The sequence below is a fragment of the Aptenodytes patagonicus genome, chromosome 2 (assembly GCF_965638725.1).
Source record: "Aptenodytes patagonicus chromosome 2, bAptPat1.pri.cur, whole genome shotgun sequence".
Classification (NCBI taxonomy): Eukaryota; Metazoa; Chordata; class Aves; order Sphenisciformes; family Spheniscidae; genus Aptenodytes; species Aptenodytes patagonicus.
The window spans coordinates 32,272,640-32,290,462 of record NC_134950.1 but is presented as its reverse complement, the minus strand read 5'-3'; the positions used below and the strand labels follow the sequence as shown (position 1 = coordinate 32,290,462).

The 17,823-nt window shown below is 41.6% G+C and overlaps 2 protein-coding genes across 2 annotated transcripts; both read right to left on the bottom strand.

Moving 5' to 3' along the window:
- Positions 1-2,246: 2,246 nt before the first annotated feature.
- On the bottom strand, positions 2,247-6,332 carry LOC143157354 (myelin P2 protein). Its single transcript, XM_076332180.1, has 4 exons — positions 6,180-6,332; positions 4,491-4,663; positions 4,137-4,238; positions 2,247-2,494 (listed from the first exon to the last, which is right to left on the bottom strand). Exons 1-4 carry the CDS (start codon positions 6,250-6,252, stop codon positions 2,444-2,446), a joined length of 399 nt encoding a protein of 132 aa, XP_076188295.1. The 5' UTR covers positions 6,253-6,332; the 3' UTR covers positions 2,247-2,443.
- A 5,915-nt stretch (positions 6,333-12,247) lies between these two features.
- Positions 12,248-15,698, bottom strand: LOC143157353 (fatty acid-binding protein, adipocyte). Its single transcript, XM_076332179.1, has 4 exons — positions 15,564-15,698; positions 14,125-14,297; positions 13,807-13,908; positions 12,248-12,480 (listed from the first exon to the last, which is right to left on the bottom strand). Exons 1-4 carry the CDS (start codon positions 15,634-15,636, stop codon positions 12,430-12,432), a joined length of 399 nt encoding a protein of 132 aa, XP_076188294.1. The 5' UTR covers positions 15,637-15,698; the 3' UTR covers positions 12,248-12,429.
- Positions 15,699-17,823: the final 2,125 nt, after the last annotated feature.

The window sequence follows — 17,823 nt, the reverse complement described above, 5'->3', positions numbered from 1 at the left end:
GTACCACCTGCCTTATTGTTTTTGCCTTCAACACTATCAGTTCTGTTGCACTTTTCCTGTTTTGGAAAGTCTCCAGCTCTCATGACATTTTTAAGTAACCTTTGTATAGAGTGAAAGTGCCAAATACTAGGCTCCTAATAGCATATCTGCATTTAGTTAGGAATTTCAAAACCCAAAGCTACCATTATTTTAATCCCAAATCTCTGGAAAAATAAATGCAATTAAAAGTTCCATATGGATAAGAGGAGAGAGATGGGTTATGTCACAGAAAAGGAGAAGATAAATAAATAAATTAGGACTAGGTGAGCAGTCCTTTGTTTTTTTATTTTGTTACTGTTTCCAGATCTGGAAAAACTACAGTTTGTACCAAAGTGAATGTTTATTTCCTTTTCTCAAGGAAATAAAAAGCTGAAAACTGGGTTTTTTTTGAGATTAAAAATTTCCATTTAACCTCAGAGAAGTAGTAACTACTCCTTTGCCTGTGGCTCAGGGGCAGGAGACGAACTCTGCTTGAAAGGCTCTGGATGGCTTCCACCCTCCGAGAGCCAGGCCGGGGCGGGCAGCTCCGGCAGCCTCACTGCGACCGTGTTGCACTGCAAGGGGAGGGAACAAAGCAGCTACACTGAAAAAATCCAGATTCATAAGTCGGTTTCAGGCCATCGCAGTTTCTGAGCTGTAAGAAATGTGTTTTCAGCTCTCTGTTAAGGGTCTAGGAGAATAAACTGGAAGCTCACGTACAACAACAGTTCACGCTGTATGACCGTTCTTATGGAAGCCTAGTGGACGGTCTTCACTTAAAATATGTGATTACAATCTGTTTGCAAAAGATCATACAAGGGGTATCATGCTGCCTCCATTCCTCATTACAGTCACTGAGGACTTGGAGTCACAGAAACTCTGACACTCACAGAGGTGAGTTTTAATGGTAAGGCTAAAGATGGGGAATTTGTCCGTCCATCTAGTTTAGAGACCAGGATAAATTGTTCCTTAAAACTGCTGTCCATAAGTCTCACAGCCTTCTGTCACAGCTCATATTTTCTAGGATTCATCCTGTTTGCCTTCTGGCAGCTGCCTCCAGTTAGTCTGCATCTATATAAAAGTGTGTCCAAAGCTGGACCCAGTCTCTACCTTTTCCAGTGATGGGTAGAGAAGAAAGATGACCTTTACATTTTGTGTCTACATATGATATTGGTCTCTTAACTATCTGCTTGGCCAACCAATTTAGATTCTGACATTCAGGATCTTTCGTAGCCTTGAGAATTCATGTTCTTGACTGTAAAACTGGTAGGTAAAGTTCACATCAGCACTACAGCTCCTAACAAGCCAAAATAAGCACACGTGTCTCTCACAGTTGTTTTAACCCCACAGAGAAGGCAGGGAGAGCCCTACATGATGGCATGGAGGCAATGACAAGGGATGAAATACTCCATGTGGTCAGCATGAATGCTGTGGTGTTACTGAAAACCAGTTAATGGAGGCAAAAAATAATAAGCTGCTGCATCGCTTTTTGATTAAATAGATTTCCAGAAGTCTAGTTTTGGTTCGTCTGTTTTTTCCTCAGTTAAAAGCACAGAGTAAGTGCAATGGGAGGAATGAACAGCTTAGCTACTCAGCCAGGCTTGGTAGCAAACTCCACCCAATGAAATCTCCTTTGTGTGCTTAACATTAAGCACATGGTTAAATGCTGTGCTAGAAATAGAGTGGATTGCTGAGCACTTTCCAAAATGAAGCCCTCTAGCCTTAAGATTTCTGCAGTTCATTCACACCTGCTCCACACTTCATTGCACAGTTCAAGAGCTGTTTGGCAAAAAAACATGGAATATATTCTGATAATTTTTTCCTCCAGTAGCTGTTCTCTTCCAAATAAATGCCAGGATATAAAAAGTGGTACCGAAAGAAGTATAAACATTTAGGGATGAGAATGAAACAGAGATGTGGTAAAATTGTAAGGCTGAAACAATAAATCATACTGAAAGTCAAAAATTCTGGTAGTAAAGATGATTTTCCCTATAGGAACTATTCAGCAATAAAATCTTTTACAGGAAAGGAATATTGAATCCATGAGATGAGAATTTTTACACATATGAAGGAAGCAGTGTTAACCCACTCCTAGAGGCAGACCAGTTGTGTTTCACCATTTTACTCAGAAATAGTGTGACCATTTATACAGACAGGAACAACAGAAAAGATGGCACCATCGAAGAAAGAAAACATAAATCATTCATGTGGAGACAAACACTCAATTTTATGTGTTGAGAAGCTTTTATTGGATTACCACAATACTTTGGATTAGTTGCACTATGGCTTTGAAATATCAAATTATAGTGTAGTCATTTTCCCAATAAAAGGAAATAAGAAAATAAAGAAGCACAGTGCATGAGGGCTTTGGTCACTGAACTAAGCTGAGTTTTAAGAGCCAGTCCGGTGCAGAGAGGCAATTTCTTCACACTCTTTCATAGACTCTAGTGCAGACAACTCCTTTCATGGCACATTCCTAAGGCACAAAGGAAAAGATTAATATAAACCTTTCGCTGGCAGCAGGTGCGTCTGTTGCAGTCACCACTGAAGTCAGTGAAAATCCAGATGTCATATTTTACACCTTTACATCTTTACATAATTTTTAGAGCAAACAGCAAAGCTATTTTTATATTGCAATGGGAGCGGTTTCTATTTTAACAACTTCGAACTTAATTAAGTGGCATATAATGATAAACAGATTGCAAAACTAGGCTCAGCTTCCAGAAACAAATTTACCTTCCTTGGTATTATTGCTGGCTTGACAGAAATATCAGCACTACCTATTTTATTATATCATGGCCCACGAATACTTTCAATTTTAGAAAGATTATTTTTTTGTGGAAGCAGAAGTTGCCTGGGTAGTTCAGAGGTCAGGCTTCCGGCCTAAAAAACTTTGCACTTATGAGTCACAAAATATTTCTCCTGACCCTCTTGCCCCGGCCACCTTCAGTGGCTGCTGGTGACTCACAGCCATGAGGGGCACACGACAGAGGTGACAGGGCATTAAAAAAGACCTCACTGGTCTGCAGAAGATGAGGCCTCCTCCCCAGACCTGTTTTAGGCAAGGGGCAGACGGCAGGACTCTAATGGAAGAGGGACTCTACCTCTCTGCGTTTTGAAGATGGTTTAATAATTAGAAAAATTTACACAGAAATGCAGCCATGATGAAATGCAAAAGCAAATCACCCTTCCAAATGTATGAGAGCTTAAAACAAAATGCAGTCAGAACAAGCCAGCACGTAAAGGAGTAATGCTGCCAATTTCAAACAAGTCGCCCAAATTAGTTTGTCTCCACGCTTTAAAAACTTTAATGAACAAAGTACTTTCCTTCATTCAAAAGTGAAATCTTAATTTTAGTAGTGACCCTTACAACTAAGGTCCCTAAAATGTATTATCGCCCTGGCTTGGCCAACCCATGGCTTTCGCATGGCGCCTAGAGATAGGCAGGTTGAAGGGGGGGTGAGGGAAAGACACAATTCCCCCGCCCCTGGCAAAGACGTGGTTCCTACACCGCAGCGGGTGTTTCGGAGGAGCCGTCAGGACCTGACAGTCCCTGCTACAGGTCACCATGCAGGCAGGCATGGGCACAGAGGTGCTGGCTTTCACACGATAAACCTCAAGCACCTGCTTAGTGTGCTCAGCATGCTCACACAGAAAAAGCAAACAGAAGTGTGTGACTTGATGGGCTTTAGTGGAAATAGATACGTGAAAAAGTGTAAAATCAGTTTTCTAAGGTGGACAGGCTTTATTCCAAAGACAGGAAAAAGGAAAGAGCCAGTCCAGGGACAGCAGTACCCAACTTGCAAACTTTTATTTGCATTTCACAGGTTTCTGCTATTTGAAAAATTCATTTCTTTTAAGAATAATAATCTTGAGAGCAGTAAGTATGCTGTCAATTTATGGCAGGTCTGCCAATATAGCCACTTTAAAGACAATTTGCTGTATGGAACAATATTTATTCCCTTCCAGCTTGTTTCTTAAGCTTGGTTCCCTTTTCTCCCTCTTAATTTACCTCATAAGCCAGAGAGAAAGCCAAAATTGACAGTCTATTTAGACAGAAGCAAACTGAAGGCTGCATCCTGCTGACCTTTATCAGCGTACAAGGAGTGTGAACTTACCACCACCATTTTCCCATCAACCAGTCTTCTCTTTATCGTGGTTTCTTTGCCGTTCCACTTCTGCACTTGCACCAATGCTCCTTTCTCCAAGGTTATGACACTCTGCAAAGGCCAAGAGAAGAGTTTCAAACCGCAGTCCGAGCTTTGCAGATTAGAGTAGCAATTCGCTTTATGTTCAGCAAGATCGTTATTCTTGGCTAATGACACACTTAGTTTCAGCACTATACTATTTGTCCTTTCAGTGCTTGCTTTGAATAGTTTGGAAGACTCATAGTGCACTAAGGGGGTAGGAAAAACTCCTCCTGGTGCTCTTCTAGGACATCAAGACCACGCAGAGTTCTTCAGCCCCCTTACCTTGACTTTCCGGTCATCTGCTGTTGTTTCATCAAACTGCTGGCCCAGTTTGAAAGAGATCGTTGTATTTTTGAAGGTGCTTTCAGTTCTGATGGTTACTATGTCCCCTTTCATACTGATGATCACATCAGGCTTTGCCAGGCCACCTAGTTTCCGGGTAGCTAAGCCCACTCCTAGAAATCAGAAACAAAACAATCATTACATTCTAGCAAGCAAGAAACTCAGTATCCTTTCATAAATCTGCAGTGCTTCCACTGGTTCTTCTTGAATAGTCTAATGCCTGATACAGATGAGACACTAATTCTCTGAATGTGGAAGTACTGCGTTCAGAGGCTGAGGCAGCCCCAGTTAATAGAGTGCACCTTCAGCAAGAAATAAAGATATACATGAGTATACACTTGTGTACATTTAGCTAAGAAGAAACATAGATGGTTACAAATCTGCATGAATTTGTGTAGAGATAGAATGGGTAGAAAAATTCAGAGGAAAGGTCTATTCTTTATAAAATCTTGCAAAAATCCTTTTTAAAAAAATTCTTGACAAATCTGAGAATCTGCACTTTTGTTAACCAGCTGCATGGAAGAAACTGGATACTGAACTGCCAATATGCTCATGCTTGTTCATTAAAACATACCGGAGATAGCGCAATTCCTAGGTTGCTACTAACATCCCTTAAGGATCCTTACATTTAAACCTCAGTGGAAAGTACAAGTATGTAATATAAAAAATGATGAAGTATAAGAGCAAAGAACTGCAGAGAGCTTCAGGGAAAATCCCATGTGAAAAGCCTTTTATATTGACTAGTGCTTTTCAGTACAGTTCATTGTCTACAATTTGTGAGGTCTGGGGCAAGTTAGAATGAAGGCCACTGACAATGTACTGGTGTTTTATAAAAGCAGAAAGGGGATAGCTGTAGTTATTGCCTTTGTTAATGCTATGCTATGCTCAGATGAAAAGATCCATATAAAAGGGTATGAAATTATCTATAAAGTATAACACTATTTGCAGTAATTATTCTATACTAAACAATTCTGTTCAGATCTTCAGAAAAATATCTGTAGCTGGACTTTCATCCCACATTTACTCTGGTTAATTAATTAACTGCAATTCTTTTGTTATTCAGTTTAACATTTCAAATAGAGGGAGTCAGTGTCTCAGCGAATCATTTATATAGCAAAAGCAATGCTGTAGCTGACTGTCTGTACACTTGCTATATAGAAATGAAGCCAGCATTAAAATGTAAAACAATGCCTAATTTATTACATTCCTGGCATTCTTCAGTAACAGATAGATTCATTCATAGGATTTAGAACTCTGAAACCAGTGTCATGAGACATCAGCTCCATTATATATTGTAAATTATCACAAGTAATGAGTTTAATGGTGCAATCAGGAGAAACATAAAAAAAAATGCTGCATCTCCATAGATTCTTCTCATGACAGAAAAACAAATTAGATCAGTTAGACAGAAGTAAATTTATTACAGAAATTCAGCACCTACCTTTCTGTTTTTCCAATTTAGATGCTAAAGGAAAGAAATTAAATTATGCTAGAAAAGTAATTAAAGTTCTTTTGTGGCCAGGAGGAAGGCACCATCCATGAGCAAAGCATAAGATGAAGAAGAGGCATTCCCAAAGAAAACTTACTAAAAAAAAAAAAAAAAAAAAAAAAAGAACGAACATTTCTCACCCAATTCTTTCATATAGTCATCAAAATTTTCACTGGAGACGAGTTTCCAGGTTCCCACAAATCGGTTACACATCGTATAGGCTTTGCGAGGCAGTGGTCCTGCAGAGAGAGGCAGTGGCCACAGCAGCTCTTGATGGGAGTCAGAGAGATTGTGTGCCCGACTCAGACCTTGCTGGCCTCCTTTTAAAGATGCCCAGTCCCTGCAGCGGTCAGGACGGGCCAATAGGAGAGGCAGTGCCAGGGTAAGACAATGTGCACCTTGTCCAAGGCAGCCGTGTCAGTACCAAGGCTCCGGGTGACGCCTGCCTCGGCTTCCTCCACTGAATAGATCAGGACACTGAGGGGTGCATGGGGACGGGGACCTGAGGTTACTACTGCATCCGCAGAGCAGTCAGGGGACACTGGTGGGGTCTCAGCAACACGGAGCCACCGAGCACAAGAGCACTGCATCCATATGAAACCCAGCTCTGACTGTCCTCCCAGTGCCATTCTCCTGCTATCACCATGTAGAATAGACTAGACTAGAATAGAATAGACTATTTCAGTTGGAGGGGACCTACAATGATCATCTAGTCCAACTGCCTGACCAATTCAGGGCTGACCAAGTTAAAGCATGTTATTAAGGGCATTGTCCAAATGCCTCTTAAACACTGACAGGCTTGGGGCATCGACCACTTCTCTAGGAAGCCTGTTCCAGTGTTTGACCACTCTCTGGGTAAAGAAATACTTCCTAATGTCCAGTCTAAACCTCCCCAGTGCAGCTTTGAACCGTTCCTGTGTGTCCTATCACTGGATACCAGGGAGAAGAGCTCAGCACCTCCCTCCCCACTTCCCCTTCCCAGGAAGCTGTAGAGAACATTACCGCTATTGTCACCTGTGTGCTAGTCAGGTAAATCAAAGCCATGTGGATTTTGGGGAGGGGCTGTCAAGAAGCTGCTGTACATAGTGGGGTTGGTTTTTTTTTTACTTTCATGATCCATCCTGGAAAGGATCTGTGTATTTCATCATTTAAAGGCAGAACTGAATCATACTGTTCTGTTTTCTCCCTTTGCATCAGTGCAATGATCCCAAGCTGTGGGATCTTCCCTGCACATACCCCAGGCAGCACCACAAAGAGAAGAAGCAGCCAAACTTCGCTGCCTCCTTTCTTTCACAACAGGGCACGTTCAGAAGATCAGTGCATCAGTGGAGATCATCTCTTGTGCTTGGCAGGTGGATGGCATCAACAGAGGCTGAGTCATTAAACGGCTTATTCTCAGTTCAAAGTCACTTGGTGAGAGGTGAGCAGTTTTACTGGGTTGGGAAGAGGGCATATACTGCTCTCTTTTTGCCTTTCTGCACCGGGATGGTTGGTCTGTCATAGAGTTAAGGGCAGATTTAAGCCAGCACAGTCATATAAGGAGTTGCATTCAAATGTATCCTACTACTGTAAGATTTCTTCAAGTTTCCCTGCTCACATGATGTGACTCCACGACCCCCCTGGGTCCATGTTGTCCTTGTACTGGGCAGCCCAGAACTGGACCCAGCATTCCAGGTGTGGCCTCACCAGTGTTGAGTAGAGGGGAAAGATTATCTCCCTCAACCTGCAACAATTCTCCTAATGCAGCCCAGGACATCACTTGCCTTCTTTGCCACAAGGGCACATTGCTGGCTCGTATTCAGCTTGGTGTCCACCAGGACCCCCAGGGCCTCTTCTGCAAAGCTGAGTTTGAAAGTTTGAAAAGTTTGAGTTTGAACATTCAAAAACTTTTTTAAAAATGTACATTTAGAACCATTGTCTTGTGGTTAGTAAAAACCTGACACAAAGAACAAATCCATAAACCATATGTATATTTGACAGGTAGGAATTTAAAGCATTGTAATTCAAGATACCTCAAACTATCTGAAACTATTTAGTGTAAGACCACATCAACTGTAATTCTGTCCTTCCCCTTCCTAAACCATCTTCCTGGAGAAAACTATTACTTGCTACATGAAAGGATTAGATGGCTTCTTTCTTACTTGTGTGAACAATAGTTGCCTGTTTGTCTTTTTTGCATGATTACACTTTCTGGGTTATGACTACTTATAGGCACTTTTCAGATCTACATTGTAAGGATGGAGGGACGCTGGGATTATAGGGTGTGGGACCAAATTTCTTGTGTTTACGGTAGAAAGAGAGAGATGGAGCTGATGTTGGGCCAAGGAGGGTTAGGTTTGGGTCTCGTCTTGAAAGCTGAGAAGGGGAACATGCTTAAACAGGAAAACAATATAGCCTGGGCAGTGAAAATATTGTAGTCTTTGGATTATACTGTTGTTGTGGGGAAATAACAAGGTCTTAAGTCACAAATTTTGGTTGTATATGCAAAATGTTTTTATTCCATCAACAAGGATAAATTGAGCAGAACTTCCCATTACTGCTCAGGTTTAACTGTAGTGCAGTGTAGGGAAGGAAAGTCTAGAGTGATTGAAAATGAAAACAAAGTAAAGAAGAACTGTTTCTCCCCCACAGTAGGAAGCAGATGCTGTATCTGTAATATACAAATAAATGTCAGTCTTTGAAGGTGTTGTCCACACAAGCAGAGATGCATTATATCACATTTTGTGTAAAGACTATCTAGCTCTTTTATCCGATCTCTGGAAATGAGAAAGCTCCTCCTAAATGAAACTATCCATTATTTCTCAAGGAATAATATGAAAATATGCTACCGTTGCTCCTCAGGCATTCTTTGTTCTTTCATTTAATTGTCTTATCCACATAAAGGCACTTTAACAAGACAAGGCTTGTGCCTTTGGGAAATAAAAGATGATTGGGATGTTGTAAAATTAGGCCCAAAGAAATTCAAGAAGAGCAAATTAGTCAGAATAGAACAGCTATACTGCAGTACCAGTAACCTTAAGAACAAAAGTGACAGAGAATTATTTATACAGACAAAACCCCAGTCTTAAGCAGCCTCAAACAATGTTGACATTGCTACCATCTATCTCTTTGTCACTAAGAAAAATCAGCACTTTCATTTAAAGGACTTACAGTCTAGAAAGAAGAAAAGCAGGGAATTATATCTCAGTAGAAATAATATCTGTGGAAACCAATCTTTTATTCCAGTTTAAAGGGAAAAAAAGTGTCAAGGATTGTGAGTACATGTGAGAAGAGGGAGCTTTGATTCCCTTGTTTTGCTTATGGTTGGATTAAAACAAGATTTGAAATCAATACACTTGGAGATTGTGAAGCAGCACTAAAGATAAAAATTCATAAAAATAGTGAGCTAAAACTGTAAAGAGACTATTTAAAGAAATATGGAAAGTAAATTTATGTCAATTTCTTTAAAGGAAATATGATCTGGGCAAATTCAGTGCCAAAAAAAGTCTAAATTAAATTCCTAGGAGAGTAATGAAGAAAAAAGAAATAAAAGCGGAGAACCGAGGCCAAATGCCTGCCTCGCTGTGAGGACACCAAGGATGTTTTAACACTGACTCTACGGAGCTGAGGGATCGATCCTGAACACGAGGCCAGCAGTCTGCCTCTTCCCAATAGCTACATTGGAGGGTGCAAAAAGCCTTTTGTCTCCTTGGCTGGGGCATCCCACGAGACCAGACCAAGACTGCTGGGGCCGAGGGAACGGGTGGCAGCTTGGGGCAGACAGCACAGCTGGGCACACACCGGGATTGACTGGCCAGGACGCAAAAGTACTCCGAGTTCCTTCCAGTGGAAACAAAGAGTTAAAAGAAAAACAGAAAAATAACAGAAAGGTCCAAGCTCAGAATAAGCCTTGCTTCATCTGTCTCCTGAGCTGTTAAAAATCTGTGGGTGTGAGTCTCCTTTCCCTCTTGTCATCCAAGAAACCTCTAAAGAAGTAGTGAGCAAATATGCTAACGGGCAAAGATCGCCTCCTCTCAGCGTTCCAGGGTGCCTGCTGTGATAAGCATGTCACCCGCGGGGTTTGTAGGGGTTTGGTGAGATCCTCCTTTTTCAGAGAGGAATGCTATGGGATGGTTTCTGATTTTTGGAGAATAGTTCAGCACTACAGAAAAGAAAGAGGGACCTGTGCTGCTCTGCAGGCAAGGACAAGACACTGATCTGCCTTTACCCCTTAGAAATATGTGCTGTCAACTCCATCCAGGTCTGAGAGCACACACCTTTGTTTGCCAGAGAGGAATTATCTCCATTTATTCGAGAAGTCACTAGGCTGGTGCCTTTTTTAGAGAATAAATTTTGGCCTTCTTCAGAGGATAAATTTCAGACATGTTCATATTCTGAGAAAAGCATCACTAATACTTCATTATGGTGCTGGCACTGTTCAAGTTTATAGACAGAATGTCACTTTATTGAAATTTCCAAAAGTTGACATTTTAAGTGGTTTGATTCATTCACAAAGTCTGAATTCATTCACCAGGTACTAAAATAAATGGTGATGCTTTCAGAAGAGATTACCTCTGAAAAATCAGGCTGTGAATGTTACAATTGTAACTGCAGGCTTTATTAAGAATGTAAGATTTCTAGAAAATAAAGGCTGCTATATAAATATTGGAATATTGGAAATTTGACATCTGAAATGTAGTATTTCCATTTCTGTGGACAATGGAATATATTTAACTATAGGCTGATCTTTAATGTCTATATATAGCTTAATTAAGTCAATGTTGCTACTTCTTATGATCATCTCTCCCATGTAGGTTTTCTGCCACTAAATTCTAGTTTTATCCTGGCTTTTGTAAATAATTTGGGTTCTTGTTAAGTGCTAAGTAGATTTAGTATTGTATATATGGGGTACTCTGACGCATACTTCCCTCCCCTATGCAACTGCTGTTCTTTAAGCCGATGAGATTTCACAACCACTGAAGCCAAGGTAAAAACATGGGAGCTGTTTGTTCATGTCTTTTTTAACATTTTCTGCAGAATTTACTGTGTTTTGGAACTGCTCTTAAATGACTCCTTAGCTCATCCAGAGTGTAGAAGTCCTCCTTTTTCTTTTCCCCTCTCCAGTTGTATTAATAGTGCAGAAACTTGGGAACAGTCTGAGTCATGCAGAGGAAAGTTCAAGTGTATGAGGTCTCTGCTGCTGGCAGTAGGGACTCAGCACCGTCACCTCTGACAGCTGACCTCAGGCATGTCAGGAATATGTGGAATTTGGCTCACGGATCTTAATCGCAAAGCTTGAGATATGCTTATTTCCCCATTTTGTGGTTACTGCACACATTTTCAGACTCTTCTTGTCCAGGTTTTCCTTAGACTTCTCATTCTTTTTGTCCTCAGTTTGAGTCCTCCCATGTGTAGAAATCAGGGCTTCTGTGGACGTGAAGTTTTGAAATAGGAGGCCAGGCCTAAGGGCAGCAGAGGTTCAAGAATAAGAAGATTTGAAAAACATGGTGTCCAAAGGGCTTTGCATCTAGAAAGGCTCGTGTTCCCAAGACTTATCTAACCTAATGAGCTAGTAGAAAATGCATATAGGAAATAAAGGAGGTTGTACCACTAGCAAACTTTTACAGGCTTTTAGTAAGCTTGAGAGTACTTTTTAAGCTATGATTCTTAATTCAAGGCTTTTTGTCTAATCTAGGACAAAAAGAGATGTTAAGGAAAGGGACATTAACAAAATAATCACAGCTGAGAGCTACAGCAGCTATAATTTCACACTGCAAGTGGAAGAGGACAAGATCAAGCCACTTCAGATGATCCCCTGGTTTAAAATTGTCGGCATTTGTGCAAGGAGGAGGTGCCTGGTTCCCTGCTCACGTTAGAAGCCAACGCTGAGCATCCACAGTAATCGCCCTCCTCCCTGCCCCAGGAACAACGCCCTTCACTCAAAGCCAAGAAAAGCAGCCCCGTTATTCCCCTTGCTGTGCACAGACTCCTTGCAGTGGGTAGCCTACACACAGCGCTCACTGGAGGATGTTTTTGTGTCCAGGTCTACATCTATCACTGTCACACAACAAGTGCCACTGGATCATCTCCAATCCTCTTTCCGCAGTGAGATGGGTCACAGTTACTGCGTGTGGTACTAGCTCGCACGCGATGCTTTCTTGTACAACACCCCTTCCCGTATTGCATCTCCCCCAAACCCCTTTCTGACAAACTCCAGCACAAGCACAGGTTGTAGAAAGCTGAACGTTTTATTGAATAGGCACAACAAATTAGACCAGCTGCATGTAACTGTTTTGGGATATATCTGTAAAAAGTACAGTTCTCTTTAAAATAGATTTGTGGAGTTTTTCTCCTTCAATTAAGTTGTTTATCTCCAGCTTTAAGCATTAGTCCTATGTGAAGATGGCTTCTTCATGCTTTTTCATAAACTCTTTTGCAGGTAACAGTATTCATGGTACATTCCTGGAAAGAAAGGCAAATTTAATCAGCTTTTAACTCTCACTAAATGTTTGTTAGTCAGAAGATAGAGAATTATTTATCCACTGGAAGCCAGCGTAAGAAAAAATTTGCGTTTTATCTCCTCTAAAACCAATTGCCAAAACAGTGAAATTCAAGCTTGAGAGCTTCAGAAACAGAAGTCTGAAATACAAGCACAGGACTGAAAGAACATCAAAAGACTGCTTCAACAACCCCCAGGAGATTTCTAATCTCCTCTTAAAAGCTCTAAAGAAGGCTCCTAGGACTTCTATGGAGAGTGATTGGACTCTGGAGCTGGGCATTAGTCTTTTTTCCTTTCACCCGTGGCTGTGGTTTGTGCAGCTGTGGCTTGTCTTCTTCACACATGTGTGCACAACACATACCCACACAGAGTCCTACACAGCTTTCAGACTTGCAGCTGCTGGTGTCAGCCTCTGCATGTTAGGCTCTGTCCTCATCTATTTTTCTGTTAGACCAAACTCGGTTTTGTTCAACCTTTCTTAATGAAGTTGTTATTAAAAACTATTTCTACTTGTTCTCCTCTGGTCTCTAGCCAAAGAAATTTAAATATTAGATTTATGGACATATTAATTTTCCCTAGGGGAGGGCAGAACTCTTCAGGAATTTTGCGTATGTGTATCATTTTGTAGCATGTAGGAATGTCAGCTGCCTTTTATGAACACAGTTTTAGTCCCCTCTCAGATTCTTCAAAGTGTCTTTCCTAAAACTGGAGAGCAGTGCTGGGAAGCCCCAAACTGCAGGTGGGCCTCACTGGCACCAAGTCAAGCACAATACTCTCTGACCAGATAACACCAACCAACAGAGCTCGGATACAGGTTTCTTTTTTTTTTTGCTATAACGTCATACTATTGACACAGTTGTTGATGATACATAGTACGGTTCCCACAGATGGCTGTTGAGTCTCTACTGGAGTTGAACAGGAGTATTTTGCACCAGCACAGAGCAGACGCACTTAACATGGACTTTGCTAATGCTTCCTCTATACTGTCCAGGACTTAAGCATTCTGATATATAAAAATTTCCCTCACAGGGATGTTGGTTTTTTCTCCCTACTCTGTCTTAACCATGTCTTGCTATGAATGGAGAACAGGCACCTCCATACCATTCCATAAGTTTAACAGCATTTCAGTTTTAATATATACTCCAGGCTCATTCAGAGAGACTTCTCGCCAAGTGCACAAAGCCCTTTCAGATGCTTTCACTCCCTGTGTTTGAATCCAATGTAATACATCTGCCAAACATGAATTCTGCGCAATGAATTCAGTGATTAAGTAACAAAAATGAACTCACCACCACCAGGTTCCCATCCATCACTTTTCTCTTTATGACAGTCTCTTTTCCGTCCCACTTCTGCACCTGGTTCAGTATGCCGTTGTCTAGGGTTATGATGTTCTGCCAAAGAGAAAAAAAGCAAAGCGTGGCTGTTTTATTAAGGTCCTCTGGGCTGAAGAGAAGACTGTCTCCATGTACAAACAGCACTGAAGCACAAAGCATCCATAGCACTCTTACCTTTGAAGGCAGCATTTCTCACTGGATGTCAAAATCACAACTCCTGCTCCCACACCCCTTTTGAGAGATGTATTTGGAAAGTGCCGTTTTTGGACTCACCTTCGTTTTTCTGTCATCTGCTGTGGTCTCATCAAACTCTTCACCCAGCCTGAAAGAGATCTCTGTATTTTTGAAGGTACTTTCTGTTTTGATGGTTATCACGTCACCATTGATGCTGACAGTTACACTGGGCTTGGCCACACCAGCCATTTTCCTGGTAGCAAACCCCACACCTGTGAATAAGACAGGGCACTATGAAATTTGTATCTTTACTCAATGTTTTTCTCTTATTTGTTGGGGGGGGAAAAAAAAAAAGACTTCAGTGCTGATTTCCCCATTACTTTCTGCATTTTTTTATTAATTCTATGTTGCAGAGGTTCCTTTGTAACATCTCACTAGCTTGATATGGTTATAGACCAAGCCGGGTGGGATGACGTAAGGAAATTCTCTGCACTGTTATTGTCGGATAGCAAAAGCAATATTTTGAAGACTGAGACAAGAATTTAATGCCAGATATTTGCACATACACTTGTTCGAAATAACTGTGGTGGTTTGTACACTAACTTTTATGCTAACTGTATCTAAAAGTAAATAAGCAGAAATATATGACAGTTTCTAAGCCACAAAAACAAACAAACAAGAAAAAAAAAAAAGAAAGCACTTTTTATATTTATCAGTGGCTAGGCTGAATAAAAGGAAATGATTAAGAAATAGCTGGCAATGGTTACGTCCTGAGTAAAATCTAGGGTAAAGATTAAGAGTGCAAGAGTCTCACTGAAAGCTGTCTGAATGCTGCATAAGTCTCAGTGAGTATTTTACCCCTAATCTCCAAATAAACCCCCAGCTTTTTAGCATGTACTGATCCAATCGGTGCAAGTTACCCCATACTTCCCCCACACTAAAAGAAGGCGGAAACCTTTTAAAGCCCAATTTTAATTTTAAGCAAGAAGTCTACACCTTTAGAGAAGAGTGTTATCCCTCAAATCTTTTGCAAGTATCTGCATGAATCCATGCAATTTTCTTTGTTAATATTCACTGGAGGCAGCTACTGAGTTTCATTCACTATAACAGCCATGACAATTAATCGGTCTCCTAGTCCAGTAGCAATACAAAGAAGTTTAGGTATGTTGCTTTTAGACATAGAGAAGCTTGCTGCATTCTAGCATTACACCACTTTGTATGTCCAAGGATAAAAGCTAATCCACACAAAATATAGCAGTGACATGGTTTACTTCCATTTATAACACTACTACGTAGGCATGCATAGACTTGGCTTACCTGAAACTATTCCTTCCAATCAAGGTTTTTCTACATTACAGGAATTCGACACCACTAATTCAAACAGCCAAGTTCTCCAGTTTAAGACCATCTGATCAAAACAGTTGGACTAAAACCCCCTTGGTAAACAGCATAGCCAGAAAAAGCAAGTAAGGAATAAAGTTCAAAAGCAGCATTCCTTCCCTGTCCCAGATACAACAACTCCAAATAACAATTCTCACCCAGCTCTTTCATATAGTCCTCAAAGTTTTCACTAGAAAGGAGCTTCCAGGTGCCCACAAACTGGTCACACATTTTGTCAGGCTAAAGAAAAGCCTTCCACAGGATCAAGCAGAAATGCAGGACAGGAAGATAGCATGAGCTTCAGGAGATCAGGAGTTATCTTTAAAAAGGAGTTTTGGCCACATGATGCTCTAGGATGACCAATGAAGACGGAGTCCCAGTGCCCAGCGTTTTCCTTCCTCTCCTACCCCTCCTTTGCTAGTAGGTCATAGTGTTATTATTCACATGCCCTTACTAGCACAAAGATCACTGTCTTGATTTTATTATTTAATTATTTTTGTCATTCAAGAACACTCCACCTTAAAGTCAAATAATTAAATCATATTGTCTTTCAGAAGAAAAAGGTAGGCTCAACCTATAGAGGGTTATGTTCTCTCCCATGCTCTTTTCTTTCATTTCAGTCCACCATATCAAATTGACACAGCTAAATTCCTAGACTGTAAGGTCTGAAAGGCTCATTGGGATAATTTAGTTTGCTTTCTGCACCGCTGCAGTCAGAGATTTTCTCCAGAGAGGCACAGAATTACAGGAAGAAGTGGATTTGGGGCAGAAAGAGAGAGTGCTGGTGGCTGTAGAAGGGTGAGGCAATAAAATTGCTTCCTTGATTGGGCTCTCCTTATCATTGCACCACCTGAATCAATTAACCAACAGGTCTGTATTCTGCTTTTATGTGATGGAGAGGGGATATAGGGCTCTGTGAAAAGCAAAGTAACAAAACAGACTATTTCTCTCCCTTTTGCTCCTGTGCTTTCTGAAGACCTATGTCCCAATGACTAGCGTTATGACTAGTTATGGCATAAAGCTAGGCTCTGGTATCGATCCACCAAAGGTCCCTGGACACTTCATTTGTTTTCTGTTCATGCTGTTCAGGTAGTAATCTGTTTGAGGCAAGGTGTGTACAGGCCTGACATAATGAGGATCCCCTAAGCCCTATTATAGCTCAGATCACAAAAAATTGTATCAGAAAACAGTCAAGCAATTTCTTAGACTTTCCTTTTGGCTGTAACATGCTATTCCAATGCCAAAAGCAGCTAATAAGTGCAGACTCCAGCCCCTGCAGTTCTCTTCAGGTGGATTTCCTGGAAATAGTCTTCTGGTTGTTAGGCATCAAATATGTTCGTCCACATATTTGCATACTTGTTGACTTTTGTAAGTAACAACATTGTAGAAAAAGTATTTATGTAGGATTGTAAGATCATAGGGAAATTTGGAAGGGAAGGGAGGTCAGGAAGTCTCCGGCACAGCTTTCCACTCAGGCAGGGCCACCTCTGAGCTCAGACCAGGCTGCTCAGGACTGTGTCCTACTGGGGCTTGGAAACCTCCAAGGACGGAGCCAGCACAGCCTCCCTGGGTAGCCCACACCCCTGCCCAGCTGTCCCCCCAGAGGAAAGGGTCTCCTTATCTCCCACCTGAACCTCCCTTCTTTCGGCTTTTACCCACAGTCTCTCGTCCTCCCACCATTCACTGCTGTGAAAAGCTTGGCTCAAACTCCTCGGTCACTTCCCCATAGGTGTTGGGGGCTGCTGTAAGCACTCCCAAAGCCATCTCTTAACCAGGATAAACCACCCCAGTCTCACAGCCTCTCCTCACAGGGCAAGTGCTCCAGCCCCCTGAGCATCCTGGGGGCCCTCTGCTGAATTCCAAAACTAGATGCAGCACTCTGGATACAGCCTAACGAGTGCTGAGGAAAGGGGAATAATCATAGAATCATAGAATCATAGAATCATAGAATCATTGAGGTTGGAAAAGACCTCTAAGATCATCGAGTCCAACCGTCAACCCAACACCACCATGCCCACTAAACCATGTCCCTAAGCGCCTCATCTACACGTCTTTTAAATACCTCCAGAGATGGGGACTCCACCACTTCCCTGGGCAGCCTGTTCCAATGTTTAACCACTCTTTCAGTAAAGAAATTTTTCCTTACATCCAATCTAAACCTCCCCTGCCGCAACTTGAGGCCATTTCCTCTCGTCCTATCGCTTGTTACTTCGGAGAAAAGACCAACACCCACCTCGCTACAACCTCCTTTCAGGTAGTTGTAGAGAGCGATGAGGTCACTTCCATCAACCTACTGGCTGTGCTCTTGTTCATACAGCCCAGGATGTTTTTGGTCTTACTGCTGCTAGGGCTCAGCTCACTGCCCACCAGGACCCTGAGGGCCTTTTCTGCAGAGCTTCTCCCTAGCCAGCCTGTCCC